Genomic DNA, 25,119 nt, shown 5'->3' with positions numbered 1-25,119 from the left:
GTAGGAACAAAAACAGACAAGATAATGTAGGAATAAAAATGTCAAGAAATACGGTCAAATCCTTGGGGTTTATTTTTGGGGTAAATAAAACAATTGCAGATCAAGAAAACTGGGATAAAATGATCAACGCGATAGATTATCTGATCAAAAATTGGAATAAACGTAAACTGTCTATTTTAGGAAAAATACTAATTGCCAATTCGCTCGTTATTCCTAAAATAACGTTTTATGCGTCAGTGCAATATATTAATACGGAAAGAATAAAACAATTAGAACAACTAATTTTCAAATTTATTTGGGATGATAAAAATGACAGAGTAAAACGTGCGGTAATGATTAGAGATTATTCTGAGGGAGGGTTGAAAATAAGAGATGTAGAATCTCATGTAGATATGTTGAGAATTTCATGGGTTTATAGATTATTGAATGAAAAATATTCAAGTTCAAATAGGAGTGTACTACCTAGATTTTATATAATAGTTTTCTATAAGAGTATTTTAGAATTATGGATAAAATTACAGGAAAAAGAAAATGGTAAAGAAGTATCTGATGGGGATGTACATAAAGAAATTTTATGGGGAAATTGTAACATGAAAATGGGAAGTAAATCTTTAATTTATCATCGTTGGATAGTTAGTGGGATTATAACAATGACAGACCTGTGTGATGATACGGGTAAAATAAACAACATGCACGTTTTGACAAAACGTCAAAACAGTTGAAATTGGATTGCCGAAATGTCAAATTTAATGTTATCTATACCAAGAAAATGGAAAGATAAAATGAACAACTTAGTTTACAGGAATGATGAAGCGACCATTAGTATTATCATTCAAACCAATAAATCAATTTACAACAAATTTATAGAATATAAAGGAGTAGAACCTCTGATAAGTAATTTTAGGGAACCTAAATTCCAATTTGAACAAACAGAACTAGAAGACACCTTTGATTTTATTTTTTAAGTTTTGAAAGATAATAAATTAAAAATGTTCAAATGGAAATTGATAGTAACATAATTTAATTCCGAACAGAAAAAATCTAAAGCGATGGCGTATAGAGGAATCAGATATATGTCATCATTGTAATAAAATTGATGATAATTTACATTTTTTATAGAATGCAAGTGCCTAGATGATTTTTGGGAACAATTGAAATCAAATTTTCACCAAATTAGTTTAGAAGATCCTTTCAGATCATTAAAGGCCATTGTTTTGGGTATAAATAACAGGGACCACCATTTGAAGGAATTCAACTTTATTTTGGTTCTGATAGGTTTTGTAAATTATCATTTATCATTTATCATAAATCATTTTTGGTCAGTGAGAAACGGCAGAACCAAAATGAATTGCAATTTTATGTTAAGTATCTAAGAAGCAACATTTGTAAATGGTTGCTCAAGTTGCAATTGTGCTGTTATGTCTTATGTGATTTTCAAGCTATCAATGCTTTGTACTCTTATGTGTATTTCGATTTCGATGCTTTGTTTAATTCGTAATCTTATGTGTTTGATCAGTATAATGTCATAACATGTAATGATTTCCAAGCTATCAATGCTTTGTACTCTTATGTGTATTTCGATTTCGATGCTTTGTTTAATTCGTAATCTTATGTGTTTGATCAGTATAATGTCATAACATGTAATGATTTCCAAGCTATCAATGCTTTGTACTCTAATGTGTTTGATCAGTGTAATGTCATAACATGTAATTTGATTTTAAAACTGTCAATACTTTGTACGCACTTGTATATGTTTGTATAATGGCATAGTACGTAATTCGATTGTCAAGCTATCAATGCTTTGTACTCCTATGTGTTTGTATAATGTCATAACGTTTAGTTTAATTTGATTTCCAAGCTATCAATGCAAAAAATACTAGATACGTGTGACGATACGGTACACACAAGAGTGACGCTGACCTTTTTGTCGGCGACAAGAGTCAAGCCAAAGGTCATGAGCACTGATTCATCATACACGTGTTTAAATTATCTAGTTACATATTTACATTCTGTCAGCCTAATAGATATGACATAGGCCTAATCATAATTACACATATCTTGAAACAGTTCAAAATAATTTCAGCACAGATACAGAACATTACGTTTGCATTAGTAAAAAGATAAAAAGTAAAAACTCACATGTCCCATTTCTGTAGTCTGCCTGCAGGAGCGCGTGATAATTTCTAAAATTAGTCTATAAAGCGGTAAGATATTTCCGGAAACCCAACCCCTGTGGCCGGTATTGAATTTGGCTTTGACTTTTGCTTCACAGCTTACAGGTCAAAACCACGTTCGGTAATGGCTACAATCACTGTGTTAATAAGATAATTATTAAAATTTATTTATATGAATTAAATCACTGTAAGTCTATTATGCATCTTATGCAATTATGTGATTGGTTATGAGATATTTTCAATAGAGATGTTTGGGGAAAAGGTTCATACCAAAAATGAAAAGGTAGTAAAACTAATATGGTGGTGTGCTTGATTTTGAACTGTTATGAATCAAAGATATTATTTGACACCAATTGTGAAAATAATAATAACAACTTTGATTCAATAATTTTTTATATGATTTTAATTTCAAATTCGTGTTTAAAACATTCTACAAACAATAGAAGTTTCATTTTGTGACATATTTTTATGGCAATATGCTATAAATAAAGACAATTGCTTTTTGAAAATAAAAAAAAATAAATAAAAAAAAAACTTTTTTCTTCGGAATTATTGGATAACTTTTTAGATCTTCATATTGCGTCGTGTAGTGACAAATTTAATCAAATGTAAAAGTATTTAACGCTGTATTTTACCGCTATTCTTTGCATGACCATGAAATGATAACTACGATGTCAAATTTTCAATTTGATGTTTAGCCCACCATTAGCATATCTCCTTTCGTCCGTTGTCCGTCAGTCCTTCAGTCAATTAACAATTTTTTCAGAAAGTACCAAAGGGATCTGTCTCAAATTCCATATGTAGTTTTTCCCTTTTGTGCATATTGCATTTGGGGATCGATCGATGAACAAGATGGCCGAAATTTTGAAAGTTGAAGTTTGTAAACGTAATTTCACAGAAAGGTCTCAATGGATATTTCTCAAATTTCATAAATAGGTTCCTCTAGGACTCTAGTTGTGCATCTTGCATTTTGGGGCCGATTTATGAACAAGATGGCCCAAAGGTCGCCATCTAGTATATTTATAGTTGAAATGTTACAGCTGTTTCTCAAAAAGTACTTAAATGCCCGATCTCAAACGTAGTTTTTTCCTAAGACCCTTGTTGTGCATAATGCATTTTGGAACCGATCTATCAATACCCACATGCAACCATCTTGGATTTTGATATTTGAATGTTGGAACCACTATTTCATTTAGTAGCCAGGGTTATTTAAGGACGACCTCCCATGTATGGGGTGTTGTATGTTAAGTGCGTGTTTTGGAAGACTGCGGAATATTCGTGTTGTGTCTTCTTGTAAATTGGAGCCGTTGCTCTTCATATATTGCTATATCACGGAAGAATACTGCTAACGACACTACGAAACACGAATATACCCGTCTCCTAAATTACGCATCTCGAACTCCACACACGCAATACTATTTTATCGGAATATTAAATTTAGGACTAGGACTCTAGTTGTGCATCTTGCATTTTGGGGCCGATTTATGAACAAGATGGCCCAAAGGTCGCCATCTAGTATATTTATAGTTGAAATGTTACAGCTGTTTCTCAAGAAGTACTTAAATGCCCGATCTCAAACGTAGTTTTTTCCTAAGACCCTTGTTGTGCATAATGCATTTTGGAACCGATCTATCAATACCCACATGCAACCATCTTGGATTTTGATATTTGAATGTTGGAACCACTATTTCATTTAGTAGCCAGGGTTATTTAAGGACGACCTCCCATGTATGGGGTGTTGTATGTTAAGTGCGTGTTTTGGAAGACTGCGGAATATTCGTGTTGTGTCTTCTTGTAAATTGGAGCCGTTGCTCTTCATATATTGCTATATCACGGAAGAATACTGCTAACGACACTACGAAACACGAATATACCCGTCTCCTAAAATACGCATCTCGAACTCCACACACGCAATACTATTTTATCGGAATATTAAATTTAAAAGAAATTGTCGGTTGAAATATAAGTACATGTTTAAGGAATGCTTTTATTTTTTTGTTGTTTACTAGTGTCTAAAATACATTTTTGGACAGATATTTCAACGTGACGCGCGTCATTTAAAATATCCATCTAACCAATACACACCAGTTAACAACAAAAACTTTGAGGATAACTTTATTAAACATTTCGTGAATAACTGATAAAGGTAATGAAATGAACAAACCGTAAGCAGTTTTTCTATTTCATCCCTACGTCTGCATTTCTCAGACCTAATGTTATTGTAAACAAACCAATATGTATTGAGCATTTTCTCTGTTTTAATAAAGGTAACGACAACATATACTGGCTAACAAAGTGTAAGATGGTTCTACGTGTGGTGCTAGAAGGAACAAAGGTTACGCCGAGCACACGACGTTCAAGGTGGCAAGCGAGCATGAATACTACAAACTGTCAGTATGAGGGTTCTCAGGTAATGTGTCAGGTAAACATATGTTGCAGGAAAATATATAATTTTTATGCTGCACAGCAATGAGTGCATTTTGACAGAAACATTTACTACCACACATTAAGATAAACATTTCGGCAAATAAAAGATAAGTTTTAGATTACACATGCGTTTGCACTGAATAAAAATATTGAAGGTAAAGCACGATTGGTATTGTTGTGCCCCCCTCTAATAGTTATTTCCGTACTGTTTTCATGATGTTTTTATTGTTTCTATTTACTGTTATAGATAATCCTTGTAAAACTCCTTCCCAATTCTGTCCCCTGGCCGAGACACACAAAAGTGGTAGTTTCTGGGTTCTGTACTCTGGCCGAGACACACCAAAGTCTATAAAAGTGGTAGTTTCTGGGTTCCGTACTCTGAACGAGATACACCAAAGTCTATAAAAGTGGTAGTTTCTGGGTTCCGTACTCTGAACGAGATACACCAAAGTCTATAAAAGTGGTAGATTCTGGGTTCCGTACTCTGAATGAGATACACCAAAGTTTATAAAAGTGGTAGTTTCTGGGTTCCGTACTCTGAACGAGATACACCAAAGTCTATAAAAATGGTAGTTTCTGCTCCTGCTTAGTGCTTATTACACAGGGATTAGGACGACTGGTTCGCCCATTGTCAGTATAATGTGACCTGGTGGTGTCTTCGGCAGCACGCTTCAGTGATATAGCACTATAAAAAGGGCTACAGTTCCACTATGGAAGAAGAATACCGCAATCTCCCAAAACACGCACTTTGTATTACACACACGCCATCGCATACACGGAGGCCGTCTTTACATTAAATTGGCTGTTAATAGGACGTTAATTAATCAAACAAAACAGCAAACCCCTTCCCTATTTATAAAGCTGTCTCACTGAAGCATTCGGCCATAGATACCGAGGTAAACTAGGTATGCTACTCTTCGTGCTGATTTCCTCATTTTTCATGTTTTCAATTTAAAGACGACGCCCTTGGTCTGGTCACCACAACGGTTATCGCTTCACAACCTTCGACAATGATCGAGACAACAATCTGGCAACTGTGCCATGGTGAACAAAGGTGGCTGGTGGTATCACTCTTGTCACCACAACAATCTTAACGGTGTTAACAAAGACACGGATAACGACATTACCAACTCAATGAGGTGGGATCATTTCCCTCATCAAAACACTAAACCACTGAAAAAAATCACAAATGATGATTCGAAAGGCATGAAATTTGTCTTGCGACATCCTTAAAGGAACATTTATACTGTAGTGCACCTAGTACGGCAACGATGTTTTGATCCGTTTCCGATATCGCTTCGATATACGAGTGTCGAGCAGGTAGGTTCGAACTTGTAGAGTTTTAAGACATTAGTACGCACGATGTCATAGATCGATTCTTGTATACAGGTAGTGATTGAAAGTACTGATATTTACCTTACAATATAACACTTACATAATGATGCGAATTCCTAACAAAAGACTTCATCTTAATCTTCCTTATATTTAGATATTTACAGAATATGCGTGGGAAAAAAATCTTAGTTTCACGTGTTTCGGTGTCAATCTTTGCGCAATAAATGTTTTGAATTTGAAATGGGTTTGATATTATTTGCATAAACTCATCATCATTTTTAAACACGCAACACAAGCACATTACGTGAGATAATCCAACCAATACAGGAAATATCAACCGACAATTAGTGAAAAATGACGATGCAACAAATCTTATCGACTTTTCATTATCGCCCGAGTGTATTCAGTTCTTACATTTTTTGTTTAAATTCCTAATCTCCTAATAACTATGAATGGAATTCAAGTAGCCTAAAAACTAATAACTTATCACTAAACGTACATGTTATTACAAAAATTTTTAAAAAAAATCTCTAAACCTAGTTTACAGAGTGAAGTCTAATAAGAACGCATCCTTTTTGACAGGTTCCATCTCTAATTATATTCATTTATTAACCATCCAAGATCTAATAAATTCCAACCTTTCATTCTATATATTGCGCTTGTCTAAGTAATAATTAATTTTTCTTTGATTTTGGCATTCTGATTGGCCTATTCATTTTTTTCATTCCGGAAATGGCGCGGAAATCCGACGTTGTCGTGACGTCACAATTAAACATTTGCGTTGCGTATTGGTTTGACAAAAAAAAATCCTTGGAAAAATCAATCGTACGTGTAAATGTATTTCATTTTATAAAGTACCCTGAAAAATTAATTATAAGCATTGAAGTCACTATTTTTTAATTTCATCGGGTTATGAAATAAATTTTGTTTGCAAACTTTTGTGAGAATTCACTACGCGGATTCACACAGTTTGCAAACAAAATTTCTTTTACACCCCGATGAAATTTTAAAAAAATAGTGACTTCAATGACTTCCATCGCCAACAGAGCATAAATGATATTCATCATTTGAACAATATTTAATCAAGTATACATATGTCTAATTAACACAAAAAATAATATAAAATAATTGATTTTGCCTTTGTTGCATGTGCAATCAGTACTTCATTCCATATAGGATATAGTGCCACGGAATTTTTTCGGGATGCAATTAATTAACTTTTATATTTTTAATTTAAAATAAAATTGAAAGCTCAAACATTTCAATGGTAGTAATGGTGGAAAGTAAGTAACTTTTGTAACTGAAGAATAATACCTATAGATATAGATATATATATATATATATATATATATATATATATATATGATATATTTTTGAGCAATTAGCAAAAGATTTAGATGTAATGCATTGCGTCAATGTCGCTGGATTGAAGACACACCACTGGCACTGCATCGAGAAACACGTGTTTGAGAGTATGGGCTCGTTTACGCTGCCAAAATCAAGAAAATGATATAAAATCTATCGATATTAAGTTGCGTAGGACAGCTCACATGTACCTAGTTCTTTTTACAGCTGTTTGTTTATGTTTTCAAAGCAGTTTAACGGTTGTGTCTTATAAAATCTTGCACCTAGTTAGATTTCTTACGTAGGCCGCCATGCAAAATTTTGTAATGATATAAGCGGTTTTTCCCCTATGACCTTTGACACGGTGTTTTAAGGCCGCTTAAGAAATTACGCGTTGATTGGTCTATGAGAGACTACACACACACACGGACACAGGGACCTGGCACGAAAATTTTTAACCAATACTATACATATATATATTATAGTATCAAGGGTATGAACTCGGCGGTCTCTCGGAACGCTTCTCGACTTTACATATTGTGACTACATTATGCAAATTATGTAATGTTGTGCTTGTGGGTAAACTCGAGAAGCGTTCCGAAGGACAAAGGAACATGGCGGTGACGGTTAAAGTAAGTGAGCTACACGATGTTTAAATGGAGTTTCTACAAAGTACGGGTCATGACACCTCCAAAGGAGATTGTGGATGAACACAGTTATGGGTACTGTTTACCACCACAAGCGTAGATTTTGTGATTTTGGCTTGGTTTTTGAGGTGCCCATTAATATTAGAGCCGAGACGACATTTTGACCGGACAGGGAAATGTCTACCTAGCATATTTTTCGTAAATTTCCCGATTCATCAAGCCATAACTTCGCCAATACTTGGTCAACTTTGTCCATCAAGCACTCAATGGAAAGATAGATTATTTCTCTTTAATATAAGATATCCGTCAATGTTGTATAGAACCCATTTATTAAAATAATCACGGTTTTAAAAAATAGGTATGTTTTTCTCGACAGCCGAGTTCATACCCTTGATACTATAATATATATATATATGTATACTGTTAGTTTAAAAAAATCGTGCCAGGTCCCTGTGCACACGGACACATATTACAAATAGAACAGAGGAACAACACACCCACCTCACGTGCGAACAAGTCAGGAAATAGACAGAAAGAAAGGAGAAAGAGAGTCTGACCAGCTCTCGGAGCTTTGTCCAGACTACTCGAGAGAAACAGAAAGTCGGAATTTATACCAGAAAAGACCAATGAGAATAGAGAACAGAAATTTAAAGTAGCCAATGAGAAGAGAGATAACAGATTGAAAGTGAAAGTAGAACACAAATAACAGGAATCGAACCCGGGTCTCCGGGGTGGAAATCTACGATTCTACCGACTGAGCCAAAGAAGCATGCTCCGTTAGCTGAGTGACAGAGACCGTATTTAACACTATTTACAAGTCACACCGACCCGCTCCTTTTACACACGAATATGTCCAATTAGGGATCTAGCTGACAACAAATTCATGTATTACTTCACTATATGATTAAACCTAGTAAGTGCAGTGTATATTTTCAGTTTGACATTGTTATTTGCAATATAGGAGCATGTGTTCCTGAGACAAGATATGTGTAGAATGATGCACGTGTAACGACTTGTTTCGCTACGACCGGAGTCATTAGCGTAGAGTAAGAATGATACAATTAATTTGTTTTGCTCTGGGTTCGACTGCCGCGTTAGCTTGCAGATTCCTATGTCTCGCTACAATATTCAAAGGTACTAGTGAGTATGGACAATGGACGACATCAAATTCATTTAACAGTTTATTAATATTTAACATGTGTAAAGGTGACAACAAGAAAATACCCGCGTGGCTCAGTGGGAAGTACTGTGAAATGGACAATTTTGCTGCTAATATTCTAACGTTTTCGCTATCAGAATTAACTCCTACCCATCAATGAAAGACCGAGCACGTGGCGCTACACACCGGGCCGATTATCGATAGTTTAACCTCCAATTTCACAAACACCGTTCTCCAGCGAAGATTCTCAAAATATCTCCTTAACGGTTAACCCCGAAACTCAACACAGGAGGCTCCCACTCTTTTCCAGCCTACCAACGGCTCTCAACACAAGAGTGAAGACTTTTAAATACTATCGAAACCCGTCTAAAAGCGAGACATGCCAAGTCCGACATTGCACAATTTCACAAGTATTTCAACCTCAAAAATATAGCAAAAATATCGACTGACAGCGAAAAATACACACACAGTAATGTTGATGCATTTCCATACTATACGATAACAGCAAATTAGGGAAAGGATGGGCGACAAATATATATAAATTACATGGGATTCAAAAACACAACGCTCACCTCTCAAGGCCCGGTAGAAAAACTGAAAGCCTCGGCGCAGTCCCGAGATCTCGTGCACAGCAAATTCCCGCCAAAGTCCCGGTTAATATAATTTCCGGAAAATATAGCAACGAAGCGCGCCGCAGCTTCGTTACATACCCCCCAACCACCTAGACAGGCTGCGACCCGTAGCCGTAAAACTGATCCAAGGGAGACAATTTGGGAAAAAAAATAAACCAAAAAGTTCCTAACAAAAGTTGAAACATTTAAAGCCAAAAGCAAGATGCACAAATTTCGAATTTGGAAGTATCCAGTTCACGAACTCGAACTAGAATAAAAATAGAATGGAAAAAAAACAAACTAAATTTTAAAGAACCTATCAAGGGGAGGTAATTTAAGGAAAGAAAAACCTTAAGTTCACAAAATCAAACATCTCTTAATAAAGGGAGGTAATCCAAGGGAAAAAAAATAAAATTCCAAAATTTTGCACAAAGACAAACATGCCTTAATAAGGAAACGTCAGCTAAGGAAAAAGAAAAAAAAAACTACCTATATTGTCCCCCCACCACCTAGACAGGATGCGACCCGCAGCCACTAACAACTTACTGCGCGAAAAAAAAATAATGTGAGAACTGCATCAACATACCGCGGCCATTCTAAACAGGAGCTAGAACATGTCATTAACTCATTATCCTTCAATTGTTCCTCACTGGCCAAAATCTCCATCATAACATGTACAACAACAACAAAAAAACAAAACAAAACAATTGTACAACAAGGTACCAAAAAAACAAAGGAGGTGGACTCTCTATATAACAATTATCCTGAAGTGGTATTGGGATTTAAAAGGATAACAATCATCCCAATGCCAGTACACAATATTATTATATCACATCACAAGTATAGAACATGTACAAGTATCACCGATTAATTATCCCTAAGATGTTCAACATTGATATTCTTGCTGAATAACCACAATGCTAGTAAGGTTTAAACAATGAAAGCATTATATTTGATCAAGCAATCCTGTACAAATCTACGTATTTTCATTTTCAACCAATTACACAAGTATTTCCTTATCTTTTATTTATCTTTATGGTTTTTTCCCCCAGATATTTAATTATTACATCTTTATTTCGTAACACCACCGGTACGTACCCGAAAACATTCACTATACTGTTGTATTAAATGTAGTTTAGTTAAGCTATGAAACCCCTAGACAGCTCAGAGAGTCACATGAGTTATGTGCCCTTGGTATAGGTAGTAGCTGGTGGCTAGCAAACTTCAATACTCAGCTCACCTGTAATATCACTTATTTTCTCTACGAGTACATCAATCACTTCTGTTTAGTAGTGATTATATATATATATAGCTTAGGGCATGGTTGTTTTTTCATTCCTTTTCTTTTGTATTTCTTTCTCTTTGTATACTTGTTTTACAGCCCTAGCAATCAACTGCAGATGCCTCGTATATATATATATTGTACTACCACCTGACGTATGTACAATGCCAAGTGACCTCGGAGCAGACTGGAGAATTTCAGCGCAGAAATGGGTGCTAAAAGAATTGTAACAGGCACCCTTGCTTACTTTTGCAATAAATGTATATTAGATGTTGTCGAGTTTTACAATGGTGAGACCATAATAATTGTTATTATGAAATGGACATCAATCAGCAATTGATTTTACCCCTAACATATATATTTGCACGCGTTACACCTTCCACTGTGCAAAGTTAGACACCACCAAACATAACTTAGAGAGTTGAATAATTTTCCAAGGCAGAAAAAGTTTAAGCTCCATGTCCCGGAACTCCGTACACGAAAACTTTAAGATTATAGATAAACGTAATAATCCCTTGCTGTCATTAACCTTGTGGGTTTCACAAGATTCCAGCATTTATATAAAAAAACCAGAACAATGTCCCAAGAGTCTTTTAACCAAGTTAAATTTCCTTTATACTTTTAGACAATTCCAAAATCAGAAAAGTACCCATAGATAATTTTTTTCTTTCTGCCTTGGACACCACCTCCTTTTTACACGACTTTAGAACAAAAGGAAAAAAATATGACATTATGGGAAAAAAAGTACACAAACACAAAAACATACAATTAACATAACAAAGTTTTCCACCGGGCCCTAAACGATCCTACAAGACTGGGGAAGCCACTCTTATGATTTTAGTTAACCCAACTCGAATGAAAATTTTGGGTCGACCAGAGACTTTTTCCGTTACTTATATAGCTCCCTCCCAAACTAATTAAGTCTGACCACGTGAGTACAAGACCCCGGTGTTGGTCGTATCAACTCTAACCACCAGAACCATAGTCCCCACAGTGGCCAGAATACCTAACAGCCAAAAACACCCACCCCAACAATTTTGAATAGGAGAAGTCCTTGTTAGGGTTATCTCGAGGTGTTGGTCATATCAACTCTTACCACCAGAGACACCCCCAACCACCTGGATCTTCTCCCTAACTAACTACAATTATACCTACAGTCCTATCTACATGCCCCTGGTCGAGGAATCAACCTCAGGATAAGCCCTACATGTTAACCGTTGGATATGGCCAGCCACAGCAGCAAGTGATTCACCCTTCTTTCGCGTTCGACCCCGTAACTGTGCCCAAAATACTCCTGTATCCCTATCTGGGTCAAATCTCTCCTTAAGGGCTGTCGTGACAGTATCATAATCCTGCCTCTCATATGGAGACAAATCAGAAAATACCCTTAACGCGGACCCATTTAATTTAACTGCTAGAAATTGAATGCTTGCTGGTCTGTCCAGCGATTAATATAGCCTGGAGGCCCTACCCATAATTCCTAGCGGACCGCTAGGAATTATGGGTAGGGCCTCCAGGCTAGCGATTAATATTCCTACATGTGTCGAAATGCGTGAACCAATCGCGATAACTCCCATGGCCATTGTACGATTCTGGTGTCACAATTGGTTTAACTAAATCAGGGCTCGCCCTCGAGGAACTACCCCTCGTGGGTGTATAAGCACGGCCAAATTCCCCTGGGGTCCCCCTGCAAGAGTGGCCTCCCTAGTGACACTGCCGCCCATCCTTCCCCTATGTCCTGTTGCACGACTTCCCCCATGAGCCCCTATGTCTGCAGTTAAAGTGTGTATACGGGCTTGTAAAGCCTCGATTTCATTAACCAAATCCGCACTGTCCATATTCCCACTAGTACTAAGGTTACACGCCTACACAAGTTTCGTCAATCAAGCTAACCAGACTAAATCTAGAATACAATAGAGAAACACAGTGCAAGCTATAAATAGCTCACACCTGAGAAATTATACACACAAGCGTAACCACTCAACCGAAACGTAAACAGTTCACCTGTTTAAATTTCACAAACACAAGGACTAGTCACAACGCGTAGTAAATAACCGAGCAAGTAAGTCAACAATCAAAAATTCAAATTAATTAATTAGGGCCCCACGTTGGGCGCCAAATTGTAACGACTTGTTTCGCTACGACCGGAGTCATTAGCGTAGAGTAAGAATGATACAATTAATTTGTTTTGCTCTGGGTTCGACTGCCGCGTTAGCTTGCAGATTCCTATGTCTCGCTACAATATTCAAAGGTACTAGTGAGTATGGACAATGGACGACATCAAATTCATTTAACAGTTTATTAATATTTAACATGTGTAAAGGTGACAACAAGAAAATACCCGCGTGGCTCAGTGGGAAGTACTGTGAAATGGACAATTTTGCTGCTAATATTCTAACGTTTTCGCTATCAGAATTAACTCCTACCCATCAATGAAAGACCGAGCACGTGGCGCTACACACCGGGCCGATTATCGATAGTTTAACCTCCAATTTCACAAACACCGTTCTCCAGCGAAGATTCTCAAAATATCTCCTTAACGGTTAACCCCGAAACTCAACACAGGAGGCTCCCACTCTTTTCCAGCCTACCAACGGCTCTCAACACAAGAGTGAAGACTTTTAAATACTATCGAAACCCGTCTAAAAGCGAGACATGCCAAGTCCGACATTGCACAATTTCACAAGTACTTCAACCTCAAAAATATAGCAAAAATATCGACTGACAGCGAAAAATACACACACAGTAATGTTGATGCATTTCCATACTATACGATAACAGCAAATTAGGGAAAGGATGGGCGACAAATATATATAAATTACATGGGATTCAAAAACACAACGCTCACCTCTCAAGGCCCGGTAGAAAAACTGAAAGCCTCGGCGCAGTCCCGAGATCTCGTGCACAGCAAATTCCCGCCAAAGTCCCGGTTAATATAATTTCCGGAAAATATAGCAACGAAGCGCACCGCAGCTTCGTTACACACGTGTGTCAAGTCCCGTCCTTTATACGTTGGCCAGTGAAGGTAACTAATTTAAGCAGAGCAAAAAAAATGGCTGCCACTTCGGATACACTCACAATTTTACAATCAAAGTACAGGGATTTCGAAACACTGTTTCAATCGCTTACCTTCTGTTCAACGAATTAACGCTTGGCTAGCTGTTGATACAGGCATGGCTAATGGCATAACGTAAGATGTTTTGATGCTATCCTCATTCTAGGCATACTACGAAGCGTAGGCAATATGGAGGTGATCGATGTTATTCAAAACCGGGAGCGGGTACTGTAGTTTTTTTATTGGTCCACCAATGAGATACAGTCTCTCAAATACTCATTTAAATACTTTTACAAATATGGTCATCCGTGGTTTGGGACCATCGTCCCTCTGATAAAGTGATTAGTACAAATTCATCACAGTGTCCTCTTGCAAAGAAATTTCAAACACATTATCATTCTGATTATTGTCTTAGAAAGTCTGGTTGATGTAGGTTTGGATTTCCTTTTTCAGAATGCAATTACTAAGTAATTTAGATTTGGGGTCTGAGAATTTAAAAAGTCGTTTTTTTTTATGAAACAAAACGTGGTAAGAGGGCAATCTGATTAAAATGGAGATCCTTATACCCACTCCGTTATATGAAGGATCTGACAATATCCCATAGGGGGTCACGTCCAGATGACCTTTATACCACGTGGTCTTCATATCGGATACATTTTCTACACCTTGTCACATCCATCAAAAACGATATTTCGTCCCAGTATACTTATACAATTAGCTTTATTGTGCTCTTTGGGCGAGATGACTACGTAAACCAAAATAATTCTGACAGTTTTTTTCAAAATATTTCGTCCCTGAAATTCACTGTCAAAATTTTGCAAGTAGCAATTTGATTGGCTATTTTCAAAGGTCACCTGGACATGACCCCTTTTGGGATTTTCTCAGATCCTCATTTCAAACGTAGTGATAATAAGGATCTGTATTTTAATCAGATTGGGTGAGAGGGATGCGTACATAAATGCATACGATAAGATTATTCTAGAAAATTGGCAAGCAAATATGGATATCCAAGTGATTGGAAATAGTAAAGCAGCTGCCTATTATGTTTGTGCATATTTATGTAAATCAGAGCCAGAAGATTTAAAATTTGCTCTTTCTTCACTACTTTCATCCATGGATAGGACAGTAAATCAACGAACACGTATGTTAAGAATAGGATCATGTATTCTAAAAACCAGAAAACTTAGTGCACAGGAAGCAGCATACAGACTGCTTAATGACCTTAATCTAATATTTTCTTCAAGGACTGTTTTATCATTGAATACTGAACCACCAAGGAAAAGATTTCTAGTGTTAAAATCAAAGAAAGATAGAGAAGAGCTTGATGAGAAAAGTACAGACATCTTTCATAACAATCTAATTGACTACTACAAAGCTAGACCAGCATGCTTACACACAGTTTGTTTGTATGAATTTACACGGTGGTTTGTTAAATGTCAACTCTCTGATAAATCCCCAAACTCATCTAGGTTAGAAAGAATAAAATTGAAATCACCTTTGAACATGTTTGCATGAGAAAAAGAAAGAAAGCAGTTGTGATAAGACTTCCCAAGCTGTCAATTGCAACAGATGATTATTTTTACAGTCTACTGATGTCATATATACCTTTTGAAAATGGAGATGATTTGTTAAGATCACCAGATGGTAGTCTTTATGATAGTGCTAGAGATGCATTTTATGAAAAGAAAAGTAATATAGATATTAAATATTTGTATTCTCATGCATTGATAGAGGAAATTGAAAATGCATTGAGATTTATTCACTATTCAAGAGTTGAATTGGCTTCAAGTTCCAATTTTGCTGATGATGAAATAAACAAAGAAGAGAGTGCCAACATCTCTATACCATTAGACTCAGAATGTGTAGATTGTTTTGATGTCAATGACAACAATTCTGTGAATCACATTACAGACACCCAACATATACATGAATTGCAGGTGTGCTATCTTTCAAGAAATGAACTTGAATTGAAACTGGAAAAGTTAAAAGGTAGTCAAAGAAGTGTTATGAAAACTATAATGGATCATTACAAAAAGAGATTTAGTTCTCAGTTACTTTTGTTCATAACTGGTGGTGCTGGAGTAGGGAAAAGCTTCTTGACAAATTTAATTGTTGATTGGCTTAATCATTGCACTAGCATGCAGTTAGGTAAATCCCCTGTATTAGTGTGTGCACCAACAGGAACAGCAGCTAGAAATGTACGTGGCAATACTTTACACAGTGCATTTCAACCTACATTCTTTGAGTTAACGGGGAAATCTTTAAAGAAATTGCGCACATTATATCAAGGTATCCATACTCTGGTTATTGATGAAATTTCAATGGTAAGCTCTAGACAGTTTGAATTTGTCCATAAACGCCTCTGTAGTATTAAAGATAATACAGAATTTTTTGGTGGAATAAATGTCATCTTGGTTGGAGATCTTTTACAACTTCGGTCTGTAAAAGGACATTATGTATTTGAGAACAGATACCTTTGGTCGAATTTCAAAACTGTATTTTTAACAGAAAATGTTCGCCAAAATTGTAATAGTTCATTTGCTCGATTACTTAATAGAGCCAGGGTAGGGTTGCTGAAAAAAGAGGATATTTCATTGTCAAAGACTCGAATTATTTATCCAATTCCACATAACATAACTACAGTTTTGCATTTATTTCCTACTGTAAGACAAGTTGTAGAACATAATGACAAGATGCAAAACTTGATCAGTGATGACGTAGTTAAAATTCCTGCTATTCATTACTTTTCACAAAATGACTTACAAAGGAAGCACTCTTATGATGTACCAGAAGATTTAATTCCAAGTGATGATAGAAATGCTGGTGGTCTTTGTAATATCTTGCGTATTTCAAAATTTACAAGAGTGACGCTTATAAGAAATATTTACACTGAAAATGGGTTGGTAAATGGCGCGCTTGGATTTGTTCAAGAAATAATAAAAGATCCAAATACTGGTTTAGTGAACACAGTATACATAAAATTGGATGATGAAAGTATTGGTGGTGTTTTAAAGGTGTCTCATCAGTACAACGCTATAGCTATTCAACCACTCTGTCAAGAGTTTTATTATTCGGGTAGAATATTGATAAGGGAACAATTTCCAATAATACTAGCATGGGCAGCAACAATACATAAAGTGCAAGGTGCATCTTTAGACATAGCAGCAATATCAATAGGAAATGATATATTTGAAAATGGCATGGCTTATGTAGCATTGAGTAGAGTGAAAACAATATCTTTACCTGTTGGCTTTTAACCATCAAAAGATATGTCCGCCATTAAAACCACTGAGAGAATACAACAATTTGCATGAAAGAGAACAAAAATAGTTTATAGGATGTGACATGGATATAATTACTAATACAGTACAAGCTAGTATTCAAATTTTGTATACTTTGCAACACCATATCAATCAATCATTGTCTTAAATCTGCCATTCCCAAACACACTTTTACATGCAAGTTTTCTTCTGCAAAGTTTAATCAAAAGAAATGTATATAAAAGCAAGAGCATATTTGTGTATTTTTTTGTAAATATATATTGATATATAGCGTTGATGTGAATGTTTCAGATCATACAAACTATCAGTGAAGTCAAGGCTAGTGCCCCGGGCACAAATGTTACTCTGAAAGCAATGGTCCTCTCAGTAGGAGACGTCAGTACTCAGTCTGCTGGACTTGAAAAGATGTCAGTTGTTCTGGGAGACACTTCTGGCTCGATCTCTGCTACAGTGTATGGATTGAAAAACACAAGCAAGTTTAAGAAAGAAACTGCAGTTTTACTGTTTAATGCATTGACGAAAGACAACTATTTGGCTGTTACTTCCCGGACAGAGGTAGCAAGGACACAAAGTTTTGAAGTACCAGATGCCATTATAAAGGAGACACCTGAACTATTTGGAAACAAGCAAGTCATGCTCCAGCCAATTTCATCTGCACTATCATCACCTGATAAGACATATGCATCAGTCAAAGGAAAAGTTGTCAAGGTTGGTACTAAAACATTCAAAACTATTTTAATGAAATATATATGTCAAAACTTATATCTGTTGTAAATACACTGTGCAGTGAGCAGGATCAAGGATACATTCAATAAAGATACAGATAATGTTAGCATATATTGAATTATATTAACTACAGTACTATTGATTGAGCTTGTACTTTTCAGGTGTCCCCTGTTTCATCAAGAAGGGAAATCCCTTATCAGGAACTGAAGATAAGGGATGGTTCTGGAGCAGCTACTTTGGCTGTGTGGGAAGATGACGTACAACAATATTCTGTGGGTCAGCTGCTGGTGCACTTTAAAAAATGCAGAGTGAGGCTATATCAAGGCAAAAAAAGACTGACCACTGTCAGAGATGGACAGAGTGAAGTAAATATCCTGATATATTGGGTGGTTAAGACAAATTAAAATATATATATAAGATTTCGCAATAAAAAAGCAGAAGTCAATTATTAAGGTATCAAGTAATATATAGGATAACTATATTTTTAGTAGTAAATACATTTATCTTATAATGAAACTAAAGGCAGCATTGGCCTGTGTATAACTATAACCTTTTTATATAATGTGTAAAGTAGTTTGCTTGTGTTTGGAAGAGCTAAGTTATCACACTAGTTACATGTTTTAAAAACACATGCATATTTTTTTAAGATACTCCATCATGATGAAGAATTAGATGAACTGACAGAAAATAGTGAAGATGACAAGGATGAAGATTTTGAAGAGGAAGGAGTATTCAGTGGCACAATTACAGCATTATTTGATGTGGATCCATATCTGGCATGCCCCAAGCCTTCGTGCCACAACAAGAAGTTAAACACAATATTGCAAGGAAACTACGTAATGTGCTGTCCCTCTTGCAATGACAAATTTGGGGCAAGTCACACCAACTGGTATGCGCGTGCCACAGTTCTTCTGGATTTGGGAACTTCTACAAAGAAACTTTCCATTTTTAAGCCAGAAATACAAAAGATATTTGTGGCTAAAAACAAACTACCAGATGTTGGTCTGGACAGAGATGACATCTATGAAAAGTTCTTCGCTCTTCTTCCTATTGAAGTCAGATGCAACATCCAAAGCAATGCCATGAGAAATGTTGTCTGCAAACGAACCAATTGAGACTGAAAAAGAAGAGAAAAACTGTTTTTCTTTCAAACAGTGCCAATTGTTCTAAAATCTTATTAGTTTAGTTTGTTTATTATACAAGTAGTTAGTGACAATTACAGTACACATTCAGTATTGATATATGTGTATCTTAGTATTTTACTATATTTCATAAATGTAAAATGTAGTTAGTAGCAACATTCAAATTTAGTATTGGCATTTGTTCCAAAATTTAGGTATATTAGTTTAATTTCATGCATGTAAAATGTAGTTAGTGGCAAAATTGATCTTCAGTATTGGCATTTTGTTCTTAAATCTAGGTATTTTGTTTATTTTCATACATGTAAAATGTAGTTAGTTGCAAAATAGATATTCAGTAAATTGCCATATATCCAGCAATCTAAGTAGTGTTAGTTTGATTCCATATGTGTAGTTATTAGGCATGTGTTCTTAAATAGAATTAGTTTATTTTTATACATGTTAGTGACAAATTAGATATGCATTATTAACATGTCTTAAATGGCTTTGAAAAACTTATGGATAAAAGAAAGAAGGTATTTTGTTAAAATGTTGTATCGGACATTTATCATTATTTTGATTTACAAATGAACTTAGGGTATAAAAATAGTGACAATTCAAAATGTAATAACTTACTAATAAATGCACTGAAACTTAAATGTTTTTTAGTTACTGGAAAAATACATATTAAATTCAGTATAGGCATTTGTTCCGAAATCTAGGTATATTAGTTTATTTCCATACAGGTAAAATATAGTTAGTGGCAAAATTCATTTTCAGCATTGGCATTTGTTCCAAAATCTAAGTATATTGTTTTATTTTCAAAGGTTTAAACTAGCTATTATAAACGCGAATAATAAGTGGCAAAATAAATGTATATACCTGTATGGTATTTGTTCTGAAATCTAAGTACCAGAGGAAAGGGGGTTGGGATAGTTTGTTCAGATACAAATACTATTGGTATTTGTTCCAATATCACAACATTTGTGTAATATGCATTTCTAATTAAAGTTGCTATCATTGATGTTTTGTTCTCTTTATCTTTCATACATATTGCCCGCCCAGGTAATGCTCTCCTTTTTTCGAAGGAGAGCAACTTGTTTGTACATTAAGACCAAAACTCGAGTTACATGTACATATTTACGTTCTTTAAGGTTACTGTCAACAAGTGAATCTAAAAATAATTGCATTTGCTAAAAGGTGTTGACCTCCTTTCCCTAGCTATATGCTTTCATTCAGTATTGCAATGTAAGATATCGGGTTTAAAAAAATAATACGAATGGAAGGAAGTAAATGGTAACAAGTAAAATGTTAATTTTCTATGCTTCAGAAATCACAAACTATTAATATTATTTACAGTTTTGCATGCTGATAATCATAATTGTTTTGAAGTAATTATGAAAAAAGTTTCGTTTTAAAAATCACTACTATCTTTTATTTCAGAATCATAGTTTGATGGTATTACTGTAAATATTATTTGTTTGTGATTTCTGAAGTATAGAAAATCACCAACTTATTTGCTATCATGCTTTCTTCCATCCGTAATACTAAAATAAAGCATATTCAGATATTGCGGCCACGCGACCTCTGCATTCCTTCGCGGGCTGGTAACTAGGGAAGGTTAGCACTAAAATCACAGGCAATTGTAATTATATGTACTTGTTAGTAACACGACCGTGAAGGAAAGCGATTATGTACATGTAACTGAAGTTTTTCTTAGTGTATAAAAACTGTTACACAATACTTTATCTGTACTTGAAATACATTTTCTTTTCTTATAAATACAAAAAAAAGGTTATCATAACAGGACGGGGGGGGGGGGGGGGGGGGGGTCTTTTTGCCCCCCCCCCCCCCCCCCCCCCCCCCCCCCCCCCCCCCCCCCCCCCCCCCCATTTTCGCCGACTGAAATTTTCTTAAAAAGCTTATTTGAAAGAAAAAAGGGTCCTCCTACACATTTTTCGTACTTCATTCTAGAAAATTTTCCGCTGCGCGGCGCATTTCCTAAAAGGTTCAAGCACATAATGTCAAACCTTAAATTGTAAAAATTCAATATACACAAACTAGACTAAAAATGTCCATCAAGGGATTCTATGTACTATTTAAAAAAAATGTCTCTTAAAAGATCAATTTGTTTATATGTCTTAGCGAGACAATTAATTCATTTTTTTCTGTTACACAACAATGTACCGATGGTGTGAAGCCGGTATATTCAGATCGAGTAGGGTTCCATAATGTTATGACGACACAATTATCATTTCTAAATGCAGGTAGCTTTAAATCGAAAAATTACCATGTTAAGAACGCTTTATAATCATTAAACTTTATCGTAAAACTCATCTCAGCCATTCTAAATCGTAATTTTTTTCCCGGGGGAAACCCCCCGGACCCCCCTAACACCAAATTCTCGCGCCTTTGGGCGCTTGCAAATTCATCAAAATGCATCGTAAAACTCATCTAAGCCATTCTAACTTGTAATTTTTTCCCGGGGGAGACCCCCGGACCCCCCAAACACCAAATTTCTCGCGCTTTCGGGCGATCGCAAAATCATCAAAATACATAAAACTCATCCCGGGGGTCACCCTCAGACCCCTAATAAAACACCCAAATCTTGCGCCTTCGACGCTCACACGCTAATTAGGCCAATTTGCGTATTCGTTAATTTCCTTTTAGCGACCCCACTGTCTATAAATGTGTACAAGGATTAAAAGTGATTTCTCGCGCTTTCGGGCGATCGCAAAATCATCAAAATACATAAAACTCATCCCGGGGGTCACCCTCAGACCCCTAATAAAACACCCAAATCTTGCGCCTTCGACGCTCACACGCTAATTAGGCCAATTTGCGTATTCGTTAATTTCCTTTTAGCGACCCCACTGTCTATAAATGTGTACAAGGATTAAAAGTGATATATGAAAAAATGTACATAAAGCATATATTATATGGTTGGGAGTTGAATTAATCTCCTCCTGTAGGTGTGGCGGGGGGAGGGGGGTACAAAATATTGAGGACCTTTGCCCCCCCATGACGTTTCATCTTCCTACGCCACTGCAAAATCAATACCAATGGCAGTTTCTGCTCCTGTTTAGTACTCAGCATACCGGAAGTGGAACGGCTATATCGCCCGTTGTTAGTATAATATAACTGGTTGGGGTGTGTTGTAAGAGTTTCACTATACAAGAAGACACAACACGAACATACCGCAGTCTCCCAAAACACGCACTTCGCACTTAACACAAGCTGCACACCGCATGCATGTGAGGCCGTCCATACATATACATAACCCGGGCTGCTAAAAGGATTTAATTACTCAAACAAATAAACAACTTTCAGTATCGTGTACATACAACTTAGTATCTTGTACGTACAACTTAATACCTTGTACATACAACTTAGGAACTTGTAAACTTAATATCTTGTACGTACAGATTAGTATTTTGTTCACACAACTTAGTATCTTGTACGTAAACCTTTTTATCTTGTATGTACAAGACAGTATCTTGTACGTACAACTTGTATCTTACACGTACAAGTTAGTATCTTGTTCGCACAACTTAGATTTAGTATCTTGTTTGTACAAGTTAGTTTCTTGTTTGTACAACTTATTATCCTGTACGTACATTATATCATCTTGTACGTACAACTTAGTATCATGTTCGTACAAGTTGAGTTGATCTGATATTTTCACTAATTGAAGATACTCTCTTTAGTACGACGGCGTATTAGGGCCACAATGTTTCATCTTAAACGTACATACAAGATATAATACTGTACGTAAAGTTAGTAACTTGTACGTACAAGTTAGTATCTTTATGTACAACTTATTTTCTTGTACGTAAAACTTGATCTGCTGTTTGTCACCGAAGAAATTAATCAACTTCCTTATATTTTTTATAAGTAATAAGATATTCTGTCTACTTAGCATTGCTTCAAGCACAACAACGGGTTTATAAGCTAATCTGAAAAAATATAAATGTACATTAATTAGTACCTTATCTTTTTTACCATTGCAATTTGTAATTGCTGATTATCAGGTGAAACTGTAAAGTTATTTGCATTGTTTTGAAACTGGCGCTGTATAGTGGCATGCGAGGAAACTATTTAGTAGCTTGCACCGGCACTATATAGTAGCTTGCGAGGAAATCGTAAAGTAACTTGGGAGGACACTGTACAGTAGCTAGCGAGGATACTGTTTAGTAGGTTGCGAGAATGCTATACGGTAGCTTGCGAGGATACTGTATAGTAGCATGCGAGGATACTGTATAGTAGCGTGCGAGGATACTGTATAGTAGCTTGCGAGGATAATGTATAGTAGCTTCCGAGGACACTGTATAGTAGCTTGCGAGGATAATGTATAGTAGCTTGCGAGGATACTGTATAGTAGCTTGCGAGGATACTGTATAGTAGCTTGCGAGGATACTGTATAGTAGCTTGCGAGGATACTGTATAGTAGCTTGCGAGGATAATGTATAGTAGCTTGCGAGGATACTGTATAGTAGCTTGCGAGGATACTGTATAGTAGCGTGCGAGGATACTGTATAGTAGCTTGCGAGGATACTGTATAGTAGCTTCCGAGGACACTGTATAGTAGCTTGCGAGGATAATGTATAGCAGCTTGCGAGGATACTGTATAGTAGCTTGCGAGGATACTATATAGTAGCTAGCGAAGATACTGTATAGTAGCTTGCGAGGACACTGTATAGTAGCTTGTGAGGATAATGTATAGTAGCTTGCGAGGATACTGTATAGTAGCTTACGAGGATAATGTATAGTAGCGTGCGAGGATACTGTATAGTAGCTTGCGAGGACACTGTATAGTAGCTTCTGAGGACACTGTATAGTAGCTTGCGAGGATAATGTACAGAAGCTTGCGACGATGCTGTATAATAGGTTGCAATGATACTGTATAGTAGCTTACGAGGATAATGTATAGCAGGTTGCAATGATACTGTATAGTAGCTTACGAGGATAATGTATAGCAGGTTGCAATGATACTGTATAGTAGCTTGCAAAGATGAGGTCTAGTATCTAGGATAGCATATAGAAGGTTGTGATGATATTGTATAGTAGCTTGCGAGGATGGATACTGTATATAAGCTTGCGAGGTTACTGTATATAAGCTTGCGAGGTTACTGTATATAAGCTTGCGAGGACACCGTATAGTAGCTTGTAAGGATGCTGTATAGTAGCTTTCGTGGATACTATATTGAAGCTTACAAGGATAATGTATAGTAGCTTGCGAGGATACGGTATAGTAGCTTGCGAAGATACTGCATAGTAGCTTTCCAGGATACTATATAATAGCTTGCGACGATGCTGTATAATAGGTTGCAAGTAATGTATAGCAGCTGAAAAGAGGGACTAACGAATGACTTATCTGAATACACTTCCACGACATTTGTGCTGAGATTATGAAGTACAAGGTCTTGTGCCGAGTCTGGACAGTTTTCGAAATTGCATTACATGGCTGCAGGAGATGGCTACCATGTAATGATGCATAATTTCCAGTTTGTATATGGTGATATTCATACTTTACTGAACCCGAACAGTTGCAATATGTACTTTGTAGTTAAATAACAAGCCTCGTTTTCGTTTGGTGCACGAAATGGCAAACCTGTAGTCATAAGGTGCTCCAAGAACGGATATACCAACATTACAAAAGTGATAAAATCAACTTTACAAGCATACTATATCAATATTTCCTTTCAGTTCTAAACACATATGGAATTAATTTAGTCCTTGCTTCATTATTGGACATTTTAATGTTCTTTCCCGCGTTCAGATTTCAGTATTGTGATTACTAATAGAAACGTTTATCCGTGCACCTTAACAATATGTTACATAGATGTTGTCATACTTGACCAAAAGTTAGACGAGTCTTTGACTCATTTTTTCATCAAGCATAATTAAAGACATATATATTCATGAGATTTTTAAATAGTCTTACATTAAACCCTCGCTTA

The 25,119-nt window shown here is 36.1% G+C and overlaps 2 protein-coding genes across 2 annotated transcripts in view; one reads left to right on the top strand and one right to left on the bottom strand.

Moving 5' to 3' along the window:
- Positions 1–25,119, bottom strand: part of LOC138311220 (myb/SANT-like DNA-binding domain-containing protein 4) — a 99,444-nt gene that overhangs the window by 35,837 nt on the left and 38,488 nt on the right. The gene's annotated exons all lie outside the window — the stretch shown is intronic.
- On the top strand, positions 7,895–19,529 carry LOC138310793 (uncharacterized). The gene is made up of 4 exons (XM_069252118.1): positions 7,895–7,912; positions 17,607–18,023; positions 18,203–18,406; positions 18,689–19,529. The coding sequence occupies exons 1-4, from the start codon at positions 7,895–7,897 to the stop codon at positions 19,154–19,156; spliced, it is 1,107 nt and encodes a 368-aa protein (XP_069108219.1). The 3' UTR covers positions 19,157–19,529.

This window comes from Argopecten irradians, chromosome 16 (genome assembly GCF_041381155.1).
Source record: "Argopecten irradians isolate NY chromosome 16, Ai_NY, whole genome shotgun sequence".
Lineage (NCBI taxonomy): Eukaryota > Metazoa > Mollusca > Bivalvia > Pectinida > Pectinidae > Argopecten > Argopecten irradians.
This window is presented reverse-complemented; position numbering and strand designations above follow the sequence as displayed.